The sequence below is a fragment of the Cornus florida genome, unplaced genomic scaffold (assembly GCF_030987335.1).
Source record: "Cornus florida cultivar Cherokee Brave unplaced genomic scaffold, ASM3098733v1 CherokeeBrave_3.0.0_Hap2_Chr10, whole genome shotgun sequence".
Classification (NCBI taxonomy): Eukaryota; Viridiplantae; Streptophyta; class Magnoliopsida; order Cornales; family Cornaceae; genus Cornus; species Cornus florida.
In genome coordinates, this window is record NW_026775580.1 from 104,140,167 (window position 1) to 104,163,748 (window position 23,582).

Genomic DNA, 23,582 nt, shown 5'->3' on the forward strand with positions numbered 1-23,582 from the left:
TACATACGGAATGGATTAACTAAAACAGTTAAATCCTACATGGTTTCATGTTCTGTCAACTAAAATAGTTGAACGACATATTGGATGGTTGTTTATATTTTCTGTTAATAGGAAGGATAGGGATTTAATTAAAATATTTAAATCCTAATTATATGTTGTGTTTTGGCGACGAATAGTTGACCGGCTCAACATTGTATTTGGTTAGGGAGCGTATATACAGTAGGATGCATAGCTAGCTATGTTGGTTGAGGTATACCCTGTTAGGCTTAGGTAGTCATGCCCACTCAGGTGCGTTTTTGCATGTTGCCTTCTATTCAGGTTGAGACCCTCAGCATAGTCTAGTGAAAGTCCTGTAGTGTGGTTATATGTATATATCTATTTACGGACTATATAGATATGATTGAGATGTCTAGGATGTATCTGCGTATCGGGTCTCTGTTTGGATTGTAGTTAGGATAGAACTTGTTCGTGGGCCTGACCCACTATTATTTTTCAGGTAACGGATGGTTCTAGATCTTAGAGCTTGTTCGTGCTGAGCAGAGACGTCTACTCATTCTACCGACGATGTAAGAGGTTCTTCACGGTTTAGCAGTGGACTTCTTTTTTAGTTGTTCGCTTTCTAGTATTGGCTTTTGATTAGGGGTCCACCAGATGGATTCTCGAGTTGTATTATAATTGGAAAAGTTGGTTGTAACAGACTGGTTCTTATTTATAAGATTTATTCTGAAGTTTTCCGTAAAGGATTTTCATTTAGTTTCTTTCCAGTGAATTTTATTTACTCATGTTTATCTTAATTATATTCTGCGTTCGATTATTGCTAATTTGTTTGATATCCTCGGGTAGTCGGGCGTGGGCCTGGCCAACCCGCATTCGAAAATCCGGGGGTATCACAAGGCACCACACCGGTGCCGTCAAGGTTCATCGATCTTCTCCTCTCTTCCTTGCAGGAAAACGATATCGTATCGGATTGCGCGAATTTCAGCCTCAACAGTATATATATACACAGATATATGCCTATAAACCAAAAACTCTCTTCTCAAACTGGTCCACATAATCGCCGCCCGACGCCAAGTGTAAAGAACCCCTCAGCCGTCGCCGCCTCTGCCTCATCATCATTGTCATGATGGTGGTACTTGGACCCATTGTCATGGTGGTGGTGATGACGACGCATGCCGCCATGGAACATCATCAAATCAGAGTCACTGTTCTCACCTTCTCTCCTCTCTGTTCTTTCTTCCCCGCCCCAACACCAATAGACACACACATATATAGACACACACACACACATATATATATATATACACGGATACATACACACACACATATATATAGAGGCGGCGATGGTGAGAAATTAGTTGGGAAGTTGAGAGCGACAAATAATTCAATCTCTGATGCATCAACTCAGTTTGATTGGACCAGATTGTTGTTGCAATCAGACGAACTGGGTCTGTGAGATTGGAACCACTTCTTACCGTTGATCTGGGTTTTGGAATAAAGTTATGGATCTATGATTGATGCGGGTATAGTAGGACTGATAGAGCAGATTAGGATAGTCATTGATTTGGTGGTGGTTGTTGGCGGCTAGGGGTTGGTATTGGTACTCTTTTTGTTATTTTCTATTCTTTTTCTTTGTTTTCCCAGCAAACAAACATAGGCAGAGAAAGAAAAGAACACAAGTAAGAAACTGGAAATTGGCGATCTGAAATTGAACAAGAAATACTCAAACTCGACTTAATTCACAGCCATAAATCGTTGCTAAAATTTCAATACCATGTGTGAGTGTGACTTGGGGGATGAACTCTCTCTCTCCTCTCTACTTTCTCTCTCTAAACATGGAAGTTAAATTTACTTACTACCACCAACATGCATGTATATCTCATCTATGAGGAGAGGAATGAGATAGCAGACACCAAAATTGATTAAATAGATAAAGAAATTGACAAATACCATTTTTCGCCGTAATTGCCGGACACCAATCTATGTATATATATATACACCGACATATACACACAGTAAGAACTCGAAGAGACTGTGAATTTAATGAATAGTTAATTGGGGTTCTTGTTTTGTACAAAAATTAATTAAATCTGGAGCTATATTGGACGACATATTGATAGATTCATGGTCTCAGATTCTTCAATAGACTTCTTTGATTTTCCCCTATTGCAATTGTCAACCATACCTCGCCGCCCGCTCTCTTTCTAAACTGAGCCCCTGATATTTCTATATAAAGGGGATACAGAATTTGAGATGGATCACCAAAATAACCAACACTAAAATTCAAATTTGACAAAAACCGTAAGTGAGAAAATTTCATAAACCAAATTGAAATTTGGCCGGAGAATAAAAAACAAGACCGATTTTTTCAGAATCTGGGTTTGATTTTAATAGCAATTTTGATCGAACCAAACCCTAATTACTGTAGTTGTCGTGAAAATTTGAGAGCATACCAAAATCAGATAGATGGTTGGGCAAGGACGACGATCTCTGAGAGAGATCTTAGAGAAAGAGGAGATGGGAAAAAGGGATCTATGTAAAATCAAGGATCTACGAAAAACGAATCTTTGATGGGTTTTTTAGAGAGAGAAAGTGTAGTTTTGTGTGAGAGATATATAGAGAGAGAAAGTATATATGTTTGTATGTAAAAGGAAGTAGGTTGAATATTAGAGGATGTGATTCCTCCCTAGACATTAAACTACAGTAGTTGGAAGGAAGAAGAACAGTGGAACTTCAGACGAAGATAAAGAGCATAGGAGAGAAATTAGGTTATGTAATTTTGGCTAATTTTTAACAAAAAAAAAAATATTAAATGTAATTGTAAATAATGTATTTTGATTTTGTATAATGTATAAGTGTATGATATATTAGTATAAGTGTATAGGGTATTCGTACATGTGGTAAATAAAAATAGTACATAGTAATTTTTTTTGGGTAAATGCTGATTGGGTGGTGACTAAGTACTGACTGGACCGATGATGTGGCAAATGGAGTGAGGTGGTTTCACCTCAGCCCCTGGATCTGCACTGGATCTGCTCCAGTAAGAGGTGCACTGGAGCATATTTGGATCCGAAGAGGTGAGTCTATTCTTCTTTGTAGTTAATTTTTCATGTCTTTTCTTTTTTAAAGATTTTCGACTTTTGAAAGCAGAGTAGAAGATGCCCAATTGTCAGATTCCTTGCCTTGCCCAGTGGGCTTAGGTTAAACCAGTAGAGAGAGAAAATGTTTATGTCTTCTCTCTCCTCTCATCGAATGCGACTCGAACTCCATTGGCGGCGGCGGCGGCATTTGAGACCACCAGGGTCTTTGATTCGGCAGAGAATTCCGTTGATTTTAACTTCTTTGAGGAGGAATTTCATATTAACCTTGCTCTTTCAAAACGATAAAGGGGTTTCAGTTTTCGACGGTGTTTGGTAGCAGTTTGTGGTGGTAGAGAGAAGAGAAGAGCGATGATGGTGGTGGTTGTCGGCAATGGCGGTGGTTTTCGACGGCGAGGAAGTGGTGGTGGTTGTCGACGGCGAGGAAGTGGCAGTGGCAATGACCGTGGTGGAGAGGAGGTGGGTGATACAGATGATTAGTTTGGATATAGATATATATATATATTATAAACAGTGCTACAATAGAGAAATTGATTTCTACAAACAGTGTAGAAAATATAGAAAGTAAAGATTTTTCACTTTCTCCTCTCTTCACAAAATTAGGAAGTACTTTCTTAAAATAAAAAAGTGAAAGTATTTTACTAGACACAATTTTTACTTTTAATTCTCAATTTTAGGGATTGACAGCAGAAATCAGGAATCATTCCTGTTAGTAAACAGGCCCTAAGTAATTTGGTGCTGTACAAATGCTCAATAATTTATTTTGAGAATTAGTAAAGTCAACAAATTGTTTTGAGACATCAAAGAATATAAAATCAATATACGAACCATGATCAATTGATGTTTCGTAATGATGTCCAGCACATTATTTTGAGACACAATAAATCATAATATATTTTTTCGAAATAAGTTACCGAAAGTGCTACAATATTGTACTATCATATGCAACAAATGATAAGAAATTTTTTTTACTGTAATAATGTATGTACTTCAAACTGCTTTTGGGGCCAAAGGGAATAATTTAAAATATGAGCAAAAAAAAGAAAAAAAAAAAAAAAAAAAAAAAAAAAAAAAAAGGTGCACTTACACTTGTACTTTTTTTAATTGATTCACAAGGCTATAAGAGTGTGTGATTTACCTTTTTGTTCTCAATGATTAATATTTGAAAAGTGAGTTATGAGAAAAGAAAATTATAAAATTTTGTAATTTATATGGGAGGAATATGTTAAATTAATTTGTTTAGTCTAATTCTTTGAATAGGTAGCAGAGACCCATGTAGTCATGTTGTAACTTGTAAGGCTCATCATCAACCTAACTTTTGTTTTTTTTATGTGAATTAGGTAGCTAAAAATGTATTATAAATGGTTTTTTTTTTCATTAGCATTAAACTCTCACAGATCACTTACACCTTCATTTTACTCTTCTTGGGAGACTCAAATCCTCATTATTTACTTTGAAAGATAAATGAAATACAACTGGATCACACGGTTCATGATTTATTTAGATAAACTGTGGAGTGTTAAGATGCTTTTGATGGATGTGGGTATCAATTTTTTTCTAAAAGAAAAAAAAAATTAAAATTGTTGAGTGTAAAGATGAGTTTGAATAAAAAACAATGAATTTTGGGAGACTATGAGCACGTTTGGTTGGTAGGTAATTTTTATTTAATTATACTTTTAAAATAATAATAAGTCATTTATTTTATTCTTTTTAGGACAGCTCATTTTTGACGTAACCACAAGCCTTTATGGCATATAATCCTTATAAAGTTTGAAGTCATCAAATCAATCCCAAAATAGTGAAACAATATGGAGTTTGGACTTTGGACTTTGAACCCAAAACTGTCTCCCAGTCCATAATGGGCCTTCTATACAAATTTACACATAGACATAGTAGTGATTTGTAGTACTATTATTTATCTTGTAACATATATAAGGGGAACACATATTAGATTTTCAAACAAAATCCTGTACTAACTTGCCAATTCAAGCATATAAAGCATACATTTTAAATCATATCACGATCATTAAAAAATTCATGGATTTTCATAACTCCTGATCATAATAAGTTATAACATTTGTAAGTAAAGTAGGGGACAATTTCAATCATATTCAACTACTTAATAATATAAGATTATTTATTTAATTGTAACCCACATAGTTTGGACATGTGACATATTATTTGGTAGTTAAAGTTTTATGTGTGCAAAAGGCCAAGAGAGAGAAACCGTTTCCATGCTTTGCCTATTGATCAGAGTTACAGTTTAGTTCGTGGTTAAAAGATCTGGACATTGAACTTAATCTCAACAAAATTTGATATCATAAATCGAGGTATTTATATCTAACTAGTATTTATTTATGCATTATAGATTATTTGAAAATAGCGAAGTTCTAAGATTATGGGATTTATGTTTATTTGTGATGAATAACTTAACACAAATAATTATAGTTTACAAATAACTCATAATTGTTTGGTCATGCAATATATAAACATATAAATATGTCTGGTGTATATGAAAGTACCTTCTTTTCTTTTTTTTGACCTCCCGTGTATGAAAGAGACTTGGATTCTCTCTATCTCTTACCATAAAACCTTTTACAGAAATTCATTGCAGATTAGGAGGTTCTCACACTTTTCTTGTCAATAATAATACAATCAACTAAGAGCAATCAAGTGGTTGGCCGAGCCTTGTGAAGCGTCAGGTTTAAAAATTGATTTTTTTTAGGTGCAAATAATTTTTTAGGGTCACACTCAGAGACATAATTCGAGTTTTACTCGATCCGTGTGGGGGGAGGGGGGCACCTCGCACGAGTCACACTGGCAGATCCCACTCAAGCCCACCAAAAAAAAAAAAAAATTTATTACTAGTATTAGCCCAACCAAAGAAATATTAACACACTCCATTGACAATTCCTGAATTCACCCTTGACGAGTCATGTGGTCTCTCTGCGGGGCTATTAGGTTCCCACAAAGACCTAATATTATTTATATAGAATCACTTTTTTGTTAAGAAACTCGTTTGGAAACAAATTCCAATTCTATTATTTAAGACAATCGAAGTCTCTGTGACTTGGATCAATCGAATAACTCCAAGTTTTAAACGAAACTTACACTAGTCTATGTGATCGATGTTTACTTATCTTGGATGGATTGATGAACTCCATATTTCTTGCACTTTAGTCTCTGTGATCCGATGTTTACTTAGCTTCGATTGATCAATGAATGCATGCTTGTTGTAATCGAAGTTTAACACAACTGTGATCAAACCCAAATCAATTGTGACCACCACATTTTGCTTCTAATTAAAAGAAACACCTTGGGGAGCTGCCCCTTGGACCTGTGTGAGCTCGTTGGAGAGCTTAATCCCCATAAGCTCATTGGAGAGCTCAACCCCAACCAGAGTTCGCGAAGTATCAACCAAAATCGAGCTTGGCCTTGTAGACACCGAAATTTCGTGGATTTTTCCTTTGCAAATTGACCCATCAAATATGGGTCTCATATTTAATTAAATTATTTAATTAGCCCAAACTTAGTCAATTTAAATTATTTAATTAGCCGAGTCCAATTAGTTAAATAAAAATATAATTATTTTCAATTAAATATATTTGGAAATAATTATTTTAATGGATAATCATCATAATATAACCGGCCTGATCCAGTTATATTTGTGTTCTTAACAAGAAAGGACACCTGTTATCATCCTATTCATCCAAGAAATTTATAAATAGAGGCATGAGGATCGGAAGATCCAAAAATCCAGAGATCCAAAAATTCAGGGGTACAGAAATTGAGAATTCTAGAAATCCATATATAATAATTTTTTCAGAAAAATCATAGGGTAAGTTGGTTTATAACTATGGAAACAGTTTCAAAAACTGAAAAGTGTAAAAAAAACTCTTGTTTAGTTCAATTTTCTGAAAACTCAATTACAAATTAAGAGGTTTGTTTTCAGATAACTATAAAAGATTATTCTCTACGAACAATTTTATATTTTCTAAGTTATTGAGAACTGTTTTTAAAATTACAATAGGCCCTTACGATCGCTTTTCACTGGGGCAAATAATCAATATTTTCTCAAACCTATACATATTCAGTGCCCCACTGAATTTTTTTTATACTTACCCATTTTTATTTTTATTTTTATTTTTATTTTTATTTTTTATTCATTGTATAGTATACTTGTAAAATTTTAAATTGCCCCTGTTAAAATTATAGAAAATTTTCACTATTTCCCCATGACATAAATTTATCTTTTGTTGTTAAAGGTTGTCCCACCTCACGAAATTTTCTAGGTCCGTCCTAGATGCCCCGTATTGGAGTCGGGATGAGTTTAGGGCGCCCTGATATACATATTTTTTAAGAAAAACAATTCAAACTTGAACAAATTTAAGAAGAATATCATAATAACAAAAATATTGTTAAAATTATCATAAGATCATCGAAAAAAGAAAAATGATAACTAATAAAAAATATTTATTTATATATTAATTATTTACTCGCCTCTAACCTGTTAGGATGATTCCAAAGTCTTTCTATTAAGAGCGTGTTCGGGTAGATTAGGCTAGCAACCCTACTATAATTATATGTAATTTTTTATATGAGTTATTGCCATGTCGGGTTCAAGTTTCTAACCTTAAGTCGACCTTTAGAGGATGTGTGGTTTCATATCTTCATTCAGGGGCATGAAATGACAGAGGCTGCTAATAAAGCCAAGTTTGAAAATTTGCAGCCCTAGAGACTAGAGAGTGAGTTCGGCAGCACTGACCTCTGTTTCATATATAGTTATATAAACTTGTATATATGGTGTAATTAAATTTTCTAATTAAAGTTGATGAATAGATGATGCATATATATATATATGGAGATCATTTTCAGGTCAAACTTGCTTCAACACACTAATTAAGTAGATATAAATTGGTCTTTAACGGACTTCAACTTCTGCACATTTTATTCATACATACCAAAGAAACTACACTGTGTTCGATATCTATATATCCATTAATTGAAATACGTAGTATATAACAACGACCCTTTCTGGTTGCGTAATTTTAACACTCATTTGATTAATTAATTCTCTATCTGATATTTTATGAATGTTTTGACTAGGCACTTGCATCATTATATGATATGAAGGAATAATTATTTGTTTGTATAGCACGAACTTATCAACTGTCTAGCTAGTTGGCAGGTTGTTGTATAAACTATAATATATTGAAATCACACTAGACCTCATCCAAATGCTCTGCTGTATTTCTGGAGGCTACTTAAGTGATGGAAGAATCATTCTACATTTCCCTTTTTAAATTTGTTGGAACTCTATAATGGCATTTTATAACTTGCATGCAAGGACGGAGCCAGTTATATTTTTGTATACATAATTCTTTAAAATTTTAAATTTGGCCATTCTTAACTTTAAAAAATTTCATTTTTATATGTATAATTCTTCAAAGTTTTAAAATTTCTCCCTGCCAACTTTAAAAAATTTCATTTTTGTATGTATAATTCTTAAAAAAATTAAAATTTCCTCTCTCAGCTTTAGAAAAATTCATTTTTGTATGTATAATTCTTTAAAAAAATTAAAATTGCCCTACCTCAAAAACATTTACTGCATTGTGCCCCTTTGGACATAATTTCTGGCTCCGTCCTTGCTTACATGCCCCCAGGGAAAAGCTTGCTGCCTCACAACATTAATAAAGATATATATATTGGAGGTTGATGATTTATTTGATTACAATTTTATTATATGTATACTTGGGTTTTTTATTTTAATATCTCAAGGATGACAAGGAGAGAATTCTTAGCTTCTTGCCGGTCCACCTTTCAGTAAAATTGAGGGAAATGGTATATCCTTCGAATTCCGAGAATGCATCGTATACTTTATATCTTTCATAAATGGTGTTCATCTTTTCATTTTTAATTGTTTCAATTCAAAATTCAATGTACTATTTTTTAATATTTTTAATTTACCCTCATTACTTGAAGTTATAAAAGCAATGACCTCATATAGACATACCATATATTTGAAAATTCATTCTCTACCGCTATAATAATATATATATATATATATATATATATCATTAAAAATTACACTCTTAAAAAAATAAAATTCCCGCCAAAAAAAAATATTTTTTATGGGACAATAGAGTTACTAAATTAAAAAATGATAACAACAACATGGTCGTGTGACTTCCACATGAATGCAAAGATACTTTAAACTTATATTTATTATGTATTTTATAACATATAAAATCATAATACCATTTTTGTCTATGATTAATTTATATGATGTATGAAAAATGATATTGACATCGATTCATACATTGAATCATTCATGGATATAAATGTATATATATATATATTTTTTCTTTTATGCTGTGTTAATAATTAAGGAGGAGGGAATCGAACTCAAGACTATATATGGGGACAACTGATGGTCCTTTCTACTCTAGCAACACCACCAGGCCTATGTAACATTGTTCTATACCATCTAATATCCGACAAGTATCAATAAATGCTGTTATTGTTGCAAACTTTACATTAGATTGATATGTTAAAAATATCAACTGTCAATCATGTAAGATGGACTTGTTTCAGCCCTAATTCATGATTGGAGAAGTAACCAAATCATGCAAAATAAGTAATTAATTAATCAAAGAATCATATATATATATATAGTTATTAAACTATCGAGTGGATCGGCCACCATGAAACTAGACCATTTGTTGTGCAAAATCCACCTAGCTTCACAACAAATCTCTCATTTCCATCAATGGAGGAATGAAAATGTAGGGTATCTAAGGTGCATTTGAATGAGCAACATATTACTAATTAATCCAATGGCCACAGCTTTAATAATAAGACAATTTTAATTAATTTCCCTAATAACCCTCCAAGTTTCAAATAAATTACTGTAGTTCAAATTCTAGGGATGATTGGTGCATGATTAGGGAGGGGTATTATTGGCCATTGCAATACAAAACAGCACAAAGGACACGATATGGTGTAGTGAGGCCCCACCAATCATTCTGTCTCCAAGTTCTAAATTCCAAGGGGTTGCCTCCACGTCACTACCAAACAGACTCACCTTTCCCGCCGGATTTTAAAATTCTAATTCCAACGTTTTAAAACCGTTCTTCATTTACAAGCCGACAAAATGATCGCCTTTCTTTTTGTCGGCTTCTCGCTGATTTTATTCTCTTGTAGGCAATTCGGCTCAGCTTGCACAGAGCCAGGGTTCCCAAGCCGAATTAAGGACGATTTGGCATCTTTCAAGGGACCCCATTTGGTTGGTAGGAGATATATATAGGCTTTTTGGAAGTTTGGAACCAAATCAAAATGTAACTGTCAGTTTAGGAAAAAAAAATGAGAGAATGCAAATAAATAAATAAGAAAAATAAAATTATATTTTAACTTATATTTGAAGTACACCTATATTTCGTGGTGTACTGAAAGGGATGAAATCAATCCAAAGGGGGGAGTCTATTGATCGGGTTGATATCTACTCTTGATTGGATTTTAACTTCATTTTTTTTCTCTTATATAGAAGTTTGAGAATGAACAATGCATGAAAGTGACTAAAAAGTATATCATCTTGTGGAGGAGAATGAGAAAGGATGAACAATCATTATAAATGCTTCTTGGCAGCTAATCACAAAATATATTAATTTTGCTAACTTAGAATGATTCATACATGGCAATCTAATATTTTAGGCATGACCCTTCAAAAAAATATATACTCCTTTTGTTTTAAAAAAAAAAATCTCTTTTTGGGAATCTAATTTTTTAAAAGAATATTTTTTATTAATTTTTATTGTATTAGTAGTGAATAAATTATCAAATATACGCTTAATGGGTCCACAGTGATGTGATGATTTACTTTTTTTTGTTTATATATATATATATAATGTTTTATGCATGAAGGTTAAATTGATAATATTACAAAAAAATAGTACATTGAATTTTTAAATGCAACACTTATTTTGGGATTGGTGGAGTATATCTCATAGGCATTTAATATGAATAGAGAAAGAGATCGAGATTGCTACTAATCATATTAATTTTTGTTTAGAAATTTTTATTTTAAATAATTAGAAAAATAATAATTTTTATAGTATTAAAGTGAATATGTAAGTGATGTATGTTATTTTGCCAATAATTAAAAAATAATAATCTAAATAATAAAAAAGGAACTAGCCTCCAACCTTATTATATATAACAGAATTCAAAATGTAGGCTAGCACTAGATTTATTTAAATAAAGTAATTCTTTGGTTCTGAATTAAATCATAAATTTGTCTTATTGCATGGACATTTGTGATAGCTAGCTAACATCACATGCTCTGCAGGTACATTTTAAGAAAATCAAATGGTTCATGCTTAATCAATTGGCATGGATGAGTTCAATCACATTCCATCGATATCTTTTGCACCCCAGTACAGAATACTGTATATCTAATCAAATTTGTTTTATTCACAAATAAGATGGCATTTAGCTAGGAATGCTCGAGTTCTATCACAAGCTAGCCAAGCTTAGCCGATTGAGTATGTATATCTTGGAAGTACGAACGTCATGCATGCAAAAGATTGACACTAACGTTTAATCGGAAAAAAAACAAACCAATAATTGAGAAACATACATACTACTATAACTTTACTCCTATAGATTCACACTATATATATGGTACCATTCCGTATTTCACACAGAACCACTGTCAACTAGTAGTCCCCCATTGAACCACCAACAGAAAACCCTAAACATGGCCGGATCCGAATCCACGAAGACAGCCATGGCCACCACCAACATGGCACAACCAACCAAATCAGCCGTTCGGAGATTCGTCGGTGTGCGACAAAGGCCTTCCGGGAGATGGGTTGCTGAGATCAAGGACTCATCTCAACGCGTTCGACTATGGCTCGGAACTTATGACACCCCTGAAGAAGCTGCTCGAGCCTACGATGAAGCTGCCCGAGCCCTACGTGGCGAAAATGCTCGAACCAACTTCGCAGCAGTGAGCCCCGGCTCGTGTCAATCGGGCTCGTCCCCTTGTAATGGCGGATTAGTCCCCGAACCGGATGCGCGACACGGGCTGAGCTTCTCTTCCTTGAAAGCTAAGCTGAGCAAGAATTTGCAAAACATCATGGCTAGGTCATCAGATAACAAGTCATCCAAGAGTAGGGTAAGTGACCACTTCACTTTTGCTAATATATTTCACTTTAGGAGTTACCAATACCACCAAAGTCCAGTTGATATCAAGAATATTGACAAGGTGGTGCAACCAAGCATCATTGTGCCCCATGTGGTGCCTGATCATGATCAGCCATCATCTCCTTGGGAGAACTCGAGTGTGTCAGATTGTAGCAGTGCCGAGTGGGTCGGATTCCGGCATCCCGGGTTGGACTCGGATGGATCGGATATTGGGGAACTTTTTGGTGGTGATCAAGGGTATGCAGATCAGATTGTGGGGTGGGTGGATAGTCCAGATGCCAGTATCGGCCGGAGCGAGGTTTCGAGGAGTAAGAGGTTCAAGGTTTCTTCTTCTGTTGTGGTTCCTCCAACCTTCAGTGAATCTCCATACGGTGGCGAGAACTAAAAGGGCTGGCTTGCTATATATATGTGGGATTTGAAGTAATGGGCTTATAAATTCAGATGATGAATTCCATATAATTTGTGTGGCACATAAAGCTTCTTCCAAAGGGAACTGAGAAGCCATGCATAGGAATTACTAATATTACTGTTAATGAAGTAAATTGTAATTTTCAAAGCATGTAAATTGAGACAGAAATCTAGTAATAAAGGTTAATTTGTGTACTAGTGACTTAAGTTTGATCCTCATGATGGCTCTATTCAAATTATATAACTGCAATAAGGATTTTTCTCAATTATTTGGAGTCGGCTACATAAATTCTATATTTCCACCTATCTGTATTTAGATCATAGTCTAATTCAAGCCGACCACATAGTTGTGTATTCATGAAATTCATGTTCATATTAGTAATGATAAACTTTTACATTGGTTGTCCTTTATCTGCATTCTGCACTTGAAACCCACGGTAAAATTTATTCAAAGTATGTTACTAACATAACAAATTAACATTTTGGTTGAGTTTGTTATAGAATGAGTCCAAACAAGTTAGTTAATAGTAGTATATAGCTAGGTCCTCTCTTTATGTTTGAAGTATTCATTGAAATATTATAGTAGTAACATCTAACTATTAACTATTATGGATGTAATTAAGTACTATGTAACATACCCGTCCCTTTAGAAACGTTGTCAAAAAGTTAATTAAACGTGCCACCAACATTGAGAGAGATGTCTTTAATTAGTTCACCACTATAAGTTATCGAGGATACTTTTATTTTCTTATTGTTTCCATTGATGCTTCAAATGAAGCTCGCTAGTCATACTCTTTTTGGACGTACGCTACATATTTGTATAACAATACATTCTGTAATATTATATGTATCCGTTTTAGACATGAATTAAACAAGTAAAATTGGGCACTAGCTTTGATGACTTAACATGTCCCACGCATTACTAAAATATTCTTGAGAAAATGATAATTCCAAGATCTTAACACACGCCCGAGAATGATGATTAATTTGTATTGGCACGTAAAATAACATTGAAGTCTTTGCGCAACAGCAATTACATTAATTTACTCTCTTAATCTTTCAGTACTGTATTATATAATGATTTGGCTGTCACGAGATTATAAATCTTTCACTATAAAAATTTTTAAAAGAAAAAATCACTCACCGAGATGAAAAATTAATAATTTTACTTATAAAAAAAATAATAATAATAATAATAATAATGATTCGGCAGTCACTACAAATTTTGGGTTATAGATCAATCGCAAATTTATTTTTATAAAAAACTCTATCATTACATTGGAAGCATCGAATACGATGTTTAAAATTTAAAAATAATTAAGTAAAATTTTGAAATAATTTTTTTAATCTTAAATCTTTCATGCTCCGGGTGAATTAAATAAGCACCCGCAGAGCAAAATGGGTAAAGGTACCCATATCATCCGATAAAAGATAAAAGATAAAAAAATAATAATAATTTGGTTGGAATTTGAGAGCAATCATTACTGATCAAACATAACAAGTTGTTAAGGATCCGTACGTTTTAAAAATAAACATATACTGCAATAATAATTTATACAAAAATTGTATTTTTCTCGTTATGGCTTTAGCCATTTGGCACTGATGTATATTTCTTTCGTGAAGGGTAATAAAAATATTAAGTCATTTTCTCAAACTGCAAAATTATGACCCTTCAACAAATTAACCGACTTGGCGTAACAGCCAATGCTATTTCTATCAAAATTTATCCTTCTCTCTCTTACCCTACTGTTGACTTGTTCATGAGAGATATATTTGGGACCATATATATTACTCTGCCCAAAATAAAATAAAAAGCAAAGTTAAAATATCATTTCCCAAAATATATTATCAAAAATTGCAAATCTCATAATTTAAATTGCTGCCTTCACCTTGCCAAAATATTCTTTGCTTCTAGGGCTGCAAATGAATCGAGCTGTTCATGAATAGTTCGGGCTCAACTCGCTAAGAGTTCGGCTCGAACTCATTCATTAAATAAACGAGCTGAGCTCGAACCCAATTTCTAAACTAGCTCGTTTTCTAAACGAGCCGAGTCCGAGCAACGTTGGGTTCGGCTCGCATAGGCTCGTAAATATGGGCTCGTTAAGGCTCGTGAACAAGGCTTGTATTAGGCCCATTATATATATCATGCCCATTATATATATCAGGCCCATTTATTTTTATTGTACATTTAAAATGTTTAGTCCATATTATTTTTAAAGTTGGCCCAGCTCATATTTTTCATTAATATGGCCCAAGAATTATAACTCACTAGTCCAAAGAAAATCCACCATAGCCCAAATAAGATTTCATCTCACCCATTAAATTAGAACCCATCTCATCCGTTGATTTTGTAAGATATCAAAAACCCTAAAACTGCACTCCACCATTCAGATCTGCCTCTTTTCCACAACAAATCCCATCGTCAGTCTATCTCTCTTTCTCACTCACGAGTCATGAATCAACTCCACCAGCTTAGTCAACTGACGACAACCCTTCTACCTACACAACTAACTCTCTGTCTTTCTCTAATCAACTCAATCGACATAACTCTCTTTCTCAGATCTGAACGCATCGTCTGTCCTCATCATCGCGGTTCTCTGTCCTCAGCATAGACGTCGTCCGTTGTCCTACCGTCGTCAGTGTCACTATTCCTCCATCCTAGTCATCGTCGGTCGCCGTCCTCTGTCCTCGCTATCGACGTCATCCGCATCAATTAGGTACTGCATCAATTAATTTTTTGGCAAAACTTTACTTTCACTTTAATTCCATGAATCTAGACAACCGCGATTTTGTATTATTAGGTATCACCTTACTTTAATTCTTGTAATTTTTTTTTTTCGTTAAGTGTTGTAAGTTCAGACTTGCTCAGTTGTTCTTATAAAACAGGTAGTGTTTATCTTCCGAAAATTTTTTTATTTATTTATTTTTTTGTCGAATACTAATTAATTTTGAGAAGTAATTTTTTATATATATATAAAAAAAAAAAAAAATTAACGAGCCCGAGCCCGAGCCCGAGCTCAATTTTTTGAGCTCGTCATAAGCCGAGCCCGAGCCTGAGCAAACCCTATAAATAAACAAACCAAGCCCGAGCAAACCTAAGCTCGGCTCTGCTCGGTTCGACTCATTTGCAGCCCTATTTGCTTCTAACTTGTAAGTTAGATAGACTCAGGGCTAGTTGGGCGGCCCAATGAGGCAAGTCCGATCCATGGTGCAAGAAATCCAAGAAATCTCAATCCTTTGTTCGGGTTACTCAGATTATTCGAATATTCAAAAAAATGAAATAGGTTGAACAAGTTGCTTATATAAATATATATAAACATAATAAACAAAAATCACAAAAATATATATATATATTTCACATACTTGTTAATTGATAAATTGAAATGAAATTGTTCTTACTTCTTACAATGTCATAATATAAAATGAATCAAGCTATTATAACTATTAAACAACATCTAACCGGTATATAAATTTTCATCTACAAAGAAGAAGAAAGAAGTTTGAGCTCAGGAAAAAATGTCTGTGAGTAAGTGCATTTTTAGTAATAAAAAAGGAAGAAGCTACTTATCATAACCTAATAACAATTCATAAAATAAAATTAATAACAAACATTTTATTCTTCATGTTAGAATATATTTTATAATATATTGTTGCCATGTATTGTTATAATATATTTTATAATATATCAATATCATATATAACATTACCTTATATGGTAGTTGTCTTAACATACCCTCATTACCATATATAGCATTATGTACCTTATATGGTAATTACTTGCTATAAACTAAGGGTGCACACGGTTCGGTTCCTTCGGTTCCTGCTGGAACCGGAATCGTGGGCAGTGGAACCAAACTAGAACCTAACCGTTTTCACGGTTCGGTTCCGGTTCGATTCTATGGAACCGTTGACCAAGCTGACTTTTCAATATTATTTTAATTTCCCTTGAAAAAAATACAAATACAATAACATAAATAAACACACAATATAAAAATATTACATCCCATAAATTCAGTTACTCCATTAGAAGTACAAAAAAGTAAAAACAAAAAAAAAACTGAATCAACATTCAACAATCCAACATCATTTGGCAACAGCAGCAATGACTCCTCCATTGTAGCTGCTAACAAAAATTGATCGTTCATCATTCACTAGAGAGAGAAATCGAAAAGGACCCAAATCAAACCAAAGGACTAATTGATGGAAAAACCCTGAACCCCCAAATATATGAACAAGATGGATGGATCAAACCCTAAAGACCCAAGTAGAACAATCACATATAAAAAGTTTGTATCCACAATCCATTTTCACGAATCTAAAAGCAAAAGATCTGAGAAGATAAGAGAGCTACGAAATACCTTCCAAACTGAGACCGGAAGTTAAAGATCTGAGAAGACAAAGACCGATCCGACCGAATCCACGAATCAATAAATCAGAGTCGGCGCCGCGAGAGTTGTGAGACTGTGATCTGAGGCGAGTCCGAAGAGATTTCTGAGTTCTGAGAAGATAGAGAATAGAGACCAGTGAGTTGAGACTTAAGATAGTGAGAGACTGAGAGGGCCGAGAGGCTGAGAGGGGAGGTGGAGCCGCGGAGTGAGTTTGAGAGGTTAGGTAAAGTGGTAAACTTAGGTTTAGGTTTTGAGTTTTGAGTTTAAAATTTGTGATTTTAATTTTTTATGTTTTATCCAATATCTGTATTATGTCTATCTGTTAAATTGATAATCTAAAATCTGAAAAAGCACAGCCCACACTCCACAGCCCACGTCCAAAGCCCAGTATTAGTAGCCCACAAGTATAATTATATTATATTATATTATATATATATATATATATATATATATATATATATATCGATTCCGGTTCGGGAACCGAACCGTGAGCCAAAAATCAGAACTAGAACCGGTCTCAACGGTTCCTTATTTTAGGAACCGGAATCGAAACCGTGAGAACCGAAAATTCATTCGGTTCTCACGGTTTCGGTTCCACGGTTCTTTTATGCACTACTATAAACTCAATGTACTCTTGTATTGCATGTCTCACACATCAATATAATACAAAGTTCTATACTCTTTCTCTTATTTTTGAGATGGTATGAAAGCCTTTAGATCTCTGATAAATAATCTACCAGTTTATGTAGTCACCGTCTGGGATGACACTATTAGCCCCATCCTCGGCGGCGACGGTCAACCAGCAAACTCACGCTTCCGCACTCTAAGATCTTCATATGCCCTGTCCAAGGAAACCTCGCTATCTAAGTCTTTCTTCAAGAAACCCAACGAAATGTCTCGTTTAGAGAAGCCCCGCCTAAGGATGCCTTGTATAGGGAAGCCTCGTTGTTTAACAAGATGCCTCGTTCAAAGATGCTCGACGTGTCGGATCAGCTCCATTACCGCGCCACTATGCGCCTCAAATGGTAATACCACGTCTCTTCCATACGCTTTCACGCCCACCAACGGTAACCCCGTACATCAACATGTCGGATCAGCTCCATCATCACGCCACACGCACCATCAATGGTCATCTTGCGCTTACACGCGGCTTTAACATGGTAAAGTTTCACACACCTATCAATTTATAGTAGTTACAACCGGGGATGACAACGTCAACCTATTCACGCTTTACACCTACCTCCAAGATATTCACAGATCCACCCTGCGTCACCTAACATGTCAATTTGGTGCAACGTCAGACACATTCTGCAACGATGCCAATAGTTGTGCCACGCCATCTATTACATCAGTTGCCACGCAACAGATGTGCTAGTAGTAATGCAAAGTCACCTGCCACTTCAGTTGTCATGTCATCAACCACGTTAGCATCGGTGCCACGTCAGCTGCATCAGGGTGTAAGGATTGTCTTTAAACTTAAGATGACTTCATATAACACGCCTTGACTTTGAGGGGCTGTTAAAATATATTCTGTAATATATTGTTGCCATGTATTGTTACCATATATTATATAATATATCATTACCATATATAGCATTACCTTATACGGTAGTTATCATAATCTACCCCATTATCATGTATAACATTACCTTATATGGTAATGACTTGCTCTCCACACATAACCTCTCCCATATAAACTCTCATGTACTATTGTATTACATTGTAATAGGGTAGGTTAAGACAGCTACCATACTAGCTAATGCTATATATGGTAATGATGTATTATAGAATATATTGTAACAATGTAATACAATAGTACATGGGTGTTTATATGGGAGAGAGGTTATGTGTGGAGAGCAAGTCATTACCAAATAAGGCAATGCTATATATGGTAATGGGGTAGGTTAAGACAACTACCGTATAAGGTAATGTTATATAGGTAATGATATATTATAGAATATATGGTAACAATACATGACAATAATATATTACAGAATGTATTCTAACAGTTCCTCAAAGTCAAGGTGTGTTATATGAAGTCATCTTGAGTTTAAAGATAATCCTTTCACCATGATATAGCTAACATGGCTTTGATGCTAACGTGGTTGATAATATGGTTACTAAAGTGGCAGGTGACTTAGCACTACTACTGCGTGGCAGCATAACTACTGCTACCATTGCAAAATGTGTCTGACGGTGACGTAAGGTGGATATGTGAAGATCTTGGAGGTAGGTACGAAGCATGAACAGGTTGACGGTTTATATTAAGAAATGGGTTCTGATACCATTTTAAAAATAAGCGAAAAAGTATAGAACTCTGTATTATATTGATGTGTGAGATATGTAATACAATAGTACATAGGAGTTTATAAAGGAGAGGTCACGTGGAGAGCAAATCATTACCATATAAGGTAATGCTATATATGGTAACAAGGTAGGTTAGACCATCTCCAAAGCAAAATGCCATTTTTGCATGCCAAATCTATATTTTGAGATGAGTTACAGTGTCAAAATACTATATTTTAGTAATTCTACTCCAATGGTGCATTTCATCCAAAATGTTAATTTTTGACATAACAAGAATTTTTTTTCAACTACCATTTTCAATAACCTTTTTTTTTTTTCTTTTTTTTTTTTGAGTGTTTGTTTTTTATTTAGCTTATTTTCCTTATTAAAAATAAAGATAAAAAAATTTAATTATCAAATCCAATGTAAAAGATAAGAATGTAAATTATATAAAAATAAATGGGTAAACTTGTCATTTATATAACAAACAAACCCTATCAAAACATAGGGCAAATCATTTTAGCCTCCCCAATCGCCTCCATCTCTATTCTCGTTCTTGACTCTGAACTTACCCTCACTCTGTGTGTGCAATTGCAAACTACAAAATCTACAAGAATCAGAAGCTCTTTCTGCAACTGCTAACTTGTATGTATGGTTTTTGTTTAATTTTTTTTCTTTTCTAAATTAACTAATCAAGGTCTATAATTCTTGTTTTGCAAACTAAATTTTATTTGGTGAATTTTTTTTATGATATTTTTTTAATATATATACACACGATATAAAGTAACAAAATTTGCATTGCATTTTGAGGTAATCACCGTAATCTACAATTTATTTCAGCAAAACAAATATACTTTTTTATTTCTTTTTTTTTTTTTATAGTGGAAAATTTCAAATAGTTCTCGCCTTTGAACCCCCCCTCTCTCTCTGTGCAACTGTAAACTACAAAATCATCTACAAGAATCAAAAGTTCAAAACCCATATATTTTAGTTTATCTATCTGTCTGCAAGAATCAAAAGTTCAAAACCCATATTGGCATATCGTTTTAGATTGTTCAAAAAATCAAAACTCATATCTTTCAGTTTCCATCGCCCGCTGTTCCAGTTCGAGAGAGGCAGTACGGAGGTGGTGCACCAGAGTCGAAATCACAGCCGTGCATACTGATAAGGAAAAATATAAACCTACTCTACCCTCGATAAGATTTATTATATTTCATTATCAAGGATAATGAAATTTGACGTGGTTCAACAGGGTAAGAATAATCCTATCATAATTAGAGGAGGTCAAAAGGATTATTCATATCCCCGACAAATCTGGCAACAAATCTCCTATGATCTCGCACAAGCGGAAGATAAGATCAACCATCGACATCGGCGGAACCAATTGGATTCCAATCGACAGCCATAAATAGGGCACCAAGCCGTTAAAGAAGGTATGAGAAAAAACTCATAAACAAAAGATACATAGTTATTATGTAATACGATTACAAGTACTAACTTGATCGTCGGAGGGTCCTTGGCTGGCACCCCACCGGTGCCATTCGAAGTGACGTTGCTTTATTTTGCAGGTAAACGCCGTCGTTTCGAATCGTGAGGATTTACGCATCAACAGTTGGCGCCATCTGTGGGAACGATTAGTTCTCTGAAGAAATAATAATCCTGACGCGACTTGGCTCGGACGGTAAGACGAAAGTTTCTGATCATGGAAACCTTCCCAAAGTCATCAGTTGACAACGGGTTTCCATGTTCTTATATAAGGACGAAACTCTACATCTTGATTACTCGTCTATCATACTGGGGTAAAACAGTGGGTTACGTGATGCCACCTTTCAAATTTTGGCACGTCGACCCAGGCAGTTCAATATGATGTTTTCCATCTAGCGATGCTTGGTCCCTTTACTACTGAGGTTTGGTCGTCTAAGACCAGACTCCATCTCATATCGGGCAACAGCCAATTACCAAGGCCAGATCGTTGAAGACTAAAGTCTGGTCTTTCTGTACCTACATAAATGGGTAGGTCTCCACCCATCAAGAAGATCACCACCAACAAGGGTGTCTCTACCTACTAGTAAAGCTTCTACTACTGAAGATGTCTCTAGCAACGGAGTTTCATTACTCCGTCCGTTCATACAATCAGGGTGGCCTTCTACACCCAAGAATGTATCGAGACCTTCAGGTCCAAGGAGGTCCAATGTCCCTCAAGATCCCATGTCCAATGAGGTCTGTATTCCCAAGCAGGTTCCTAAGTTAAGGGCAATCATTGGACCCAATGAGGTACTGACCACCAGACCGTCATCTGGTCTTAACCACCAGACTGTCATCTGTCAGCCGTTGGGTACCACGCCTCTATCCACCAGGCATCAAGCCAGTCGCTGGACACTAAGCCTCCACCTACCAAACGACAGTCGTCACCTCTCTTCCCTTGCAGGAATGGCCTATCGACTTCAGATTATGCTGAATTTTGGATTGATAATCCATTGCAGGTTAATTTTTAGTAATTACTTCTAACCCAATCCAATATTTTTAGACAACTGTAAATTGTTGCAGCACCAGACACCCCGTCCGTTGCATAAACGTCTATAGAATGGGTCATCACCCAAGATCCCAACATCGGGGGCAGAATAGTGGATCATACGATATCAATCGCCGATCTACATATGATGACAAGGTTTAGAAGATTGATCATACCTTGATACATCGAGCTAGTCGGGTTTCTAGTCTCTACACGACAGGAAAGGTACAACCCTTGGTTATTATGAAATCAAGGCTTGGTTATCCAAAACCAAGGCCTAGTCAACCAAGACTAAGAATTGATTGCCCAAAGTCTACAAATGCTCGGTCATCCAAGATCAGTGCCCGGTTACCCCAAGTTTGGTCATCAGAGACCAAGACTAGGGCCTAACTGACAAAAGTATGGTCATCAGAGATCAGGACTTAACCTAAAAAGGTCAGGTCAAAAAACGATCCTCCCCCTCACGTACTTATACTTATGTGGTAATTAATTCCCTTACTAAAGGGACGAGCTGAGTAAAGCTCGTAAAGTTTATTCCTTTGCTAAAGAGATGAGTTGAATGATTCCCGTAATCAAATATCCCTGTACTATAAGGGATAGTAAATAAGTGTCCTGTACTACAAGGACCTGAGCTGAATGAATATTGTAATCAATATCCCCGTACTATAAGGGATAGTAAATAAGTATCCTGTATTACAAGGACCCGGGCTGAATGAATCCCGTAATCAAATATCCCCGTACTATAAGGGATAGTAAATAAGTGTCATGTACTACAAGGACCCGGACTAAATAAATCCCGTAATCAAATATTCCCGTACTATAAGGAATAGTAAATAAATTTCCTGTACTACAAGGACCCGGGCTAAATAAATCCCGTAATTAACATCCTTGTACTATAAAGGAATAGTCAATAAAAATTCCTTATTAAAGGGGACGAGCTGGGTGAAGCTCGTAAAATTTAATTTCCTTATTAAAGGAGTAACAACCTGAGTGAAGCTCGTACAATTTATTCCCTTACCAAAGGGAAGAGTACCTAGGGGCAGAATACCCGAGGGTACTAAAAATAGTACCCAGGGGCAGAGTACCCAGTGGCGGAGTACCCAAGGGTTCTAGAAATAGTACCCAAGGGAAGAATACCTAAGGGTACTCAAAATAGTATCCAGGGGCAGAATACCCAAGGGTACCAAAAATAGTACCTAAGGGCAGAGTAGAAGAATACCCAAGGGTACTAAAAATAGTATCCAGGGGCAGAATATCCAAGGGTACTAAAAATAGTACCCAAGGGTAACCAAAAATAGTACCCAAGGGAACAGTACCCAGGGTAAAAAAAAATAAAAAATTCCCGAGTTACTATTCACATGAATAGTACCCGCGGGAATAATACCCCACAGGTACTGTTCACAAGGGTTTGAAAAAAAAAAACATTCCTGAGTTACTATTCATATGAATAGTACCCCGCGGGTACTGTTCACAGGGGTTGGAAAAAAAAAAAAATAATAATAATAATAATAATAATAATAATTTTCCTGAGTTACTATTCACATAAATAGTACCCGCGGGTTCTGTTCACAGGGGTTAAAAAATAAAATTAAAAAATAAATCCTGAGTTACTATTCACATGAATAGTACCCCGCGGGTACTGTTCACAGGGGTTGAAAAAAAAAAAAAAATTTTACATTCCCAAAGCTA

At 35.1% G+C, this 23,582-nt stretch overlaps 1 protein-coding gene across 1 annotated transcript; it reads left to right on the forward strand.

The window, feature by feature from the left end:
- Positions 1-3,468: 3,468 nt before the first annotated feature.
- LOC132278307 (ethylene-responsive transcription factor ERF037-like) lies at positions 3,469-12,684 on the forward strand. Its single transcript, XM_059780103.1, has 3 exons — positions 3,469-3,554; positions 10,299-10,384; positions 11,798-12,684. The coding sequence occupies exons 1-3, from the start codon at positions 3,469-3,471 to the stop codon at positions 12,682-12,684; spliced, it is 1,059 nt and encodes a 352-aa protein (XP_059636086.1).
- The last annotated feature ends 10,898 nt before the right edge of the window (positions 12,685-23,582 follow it).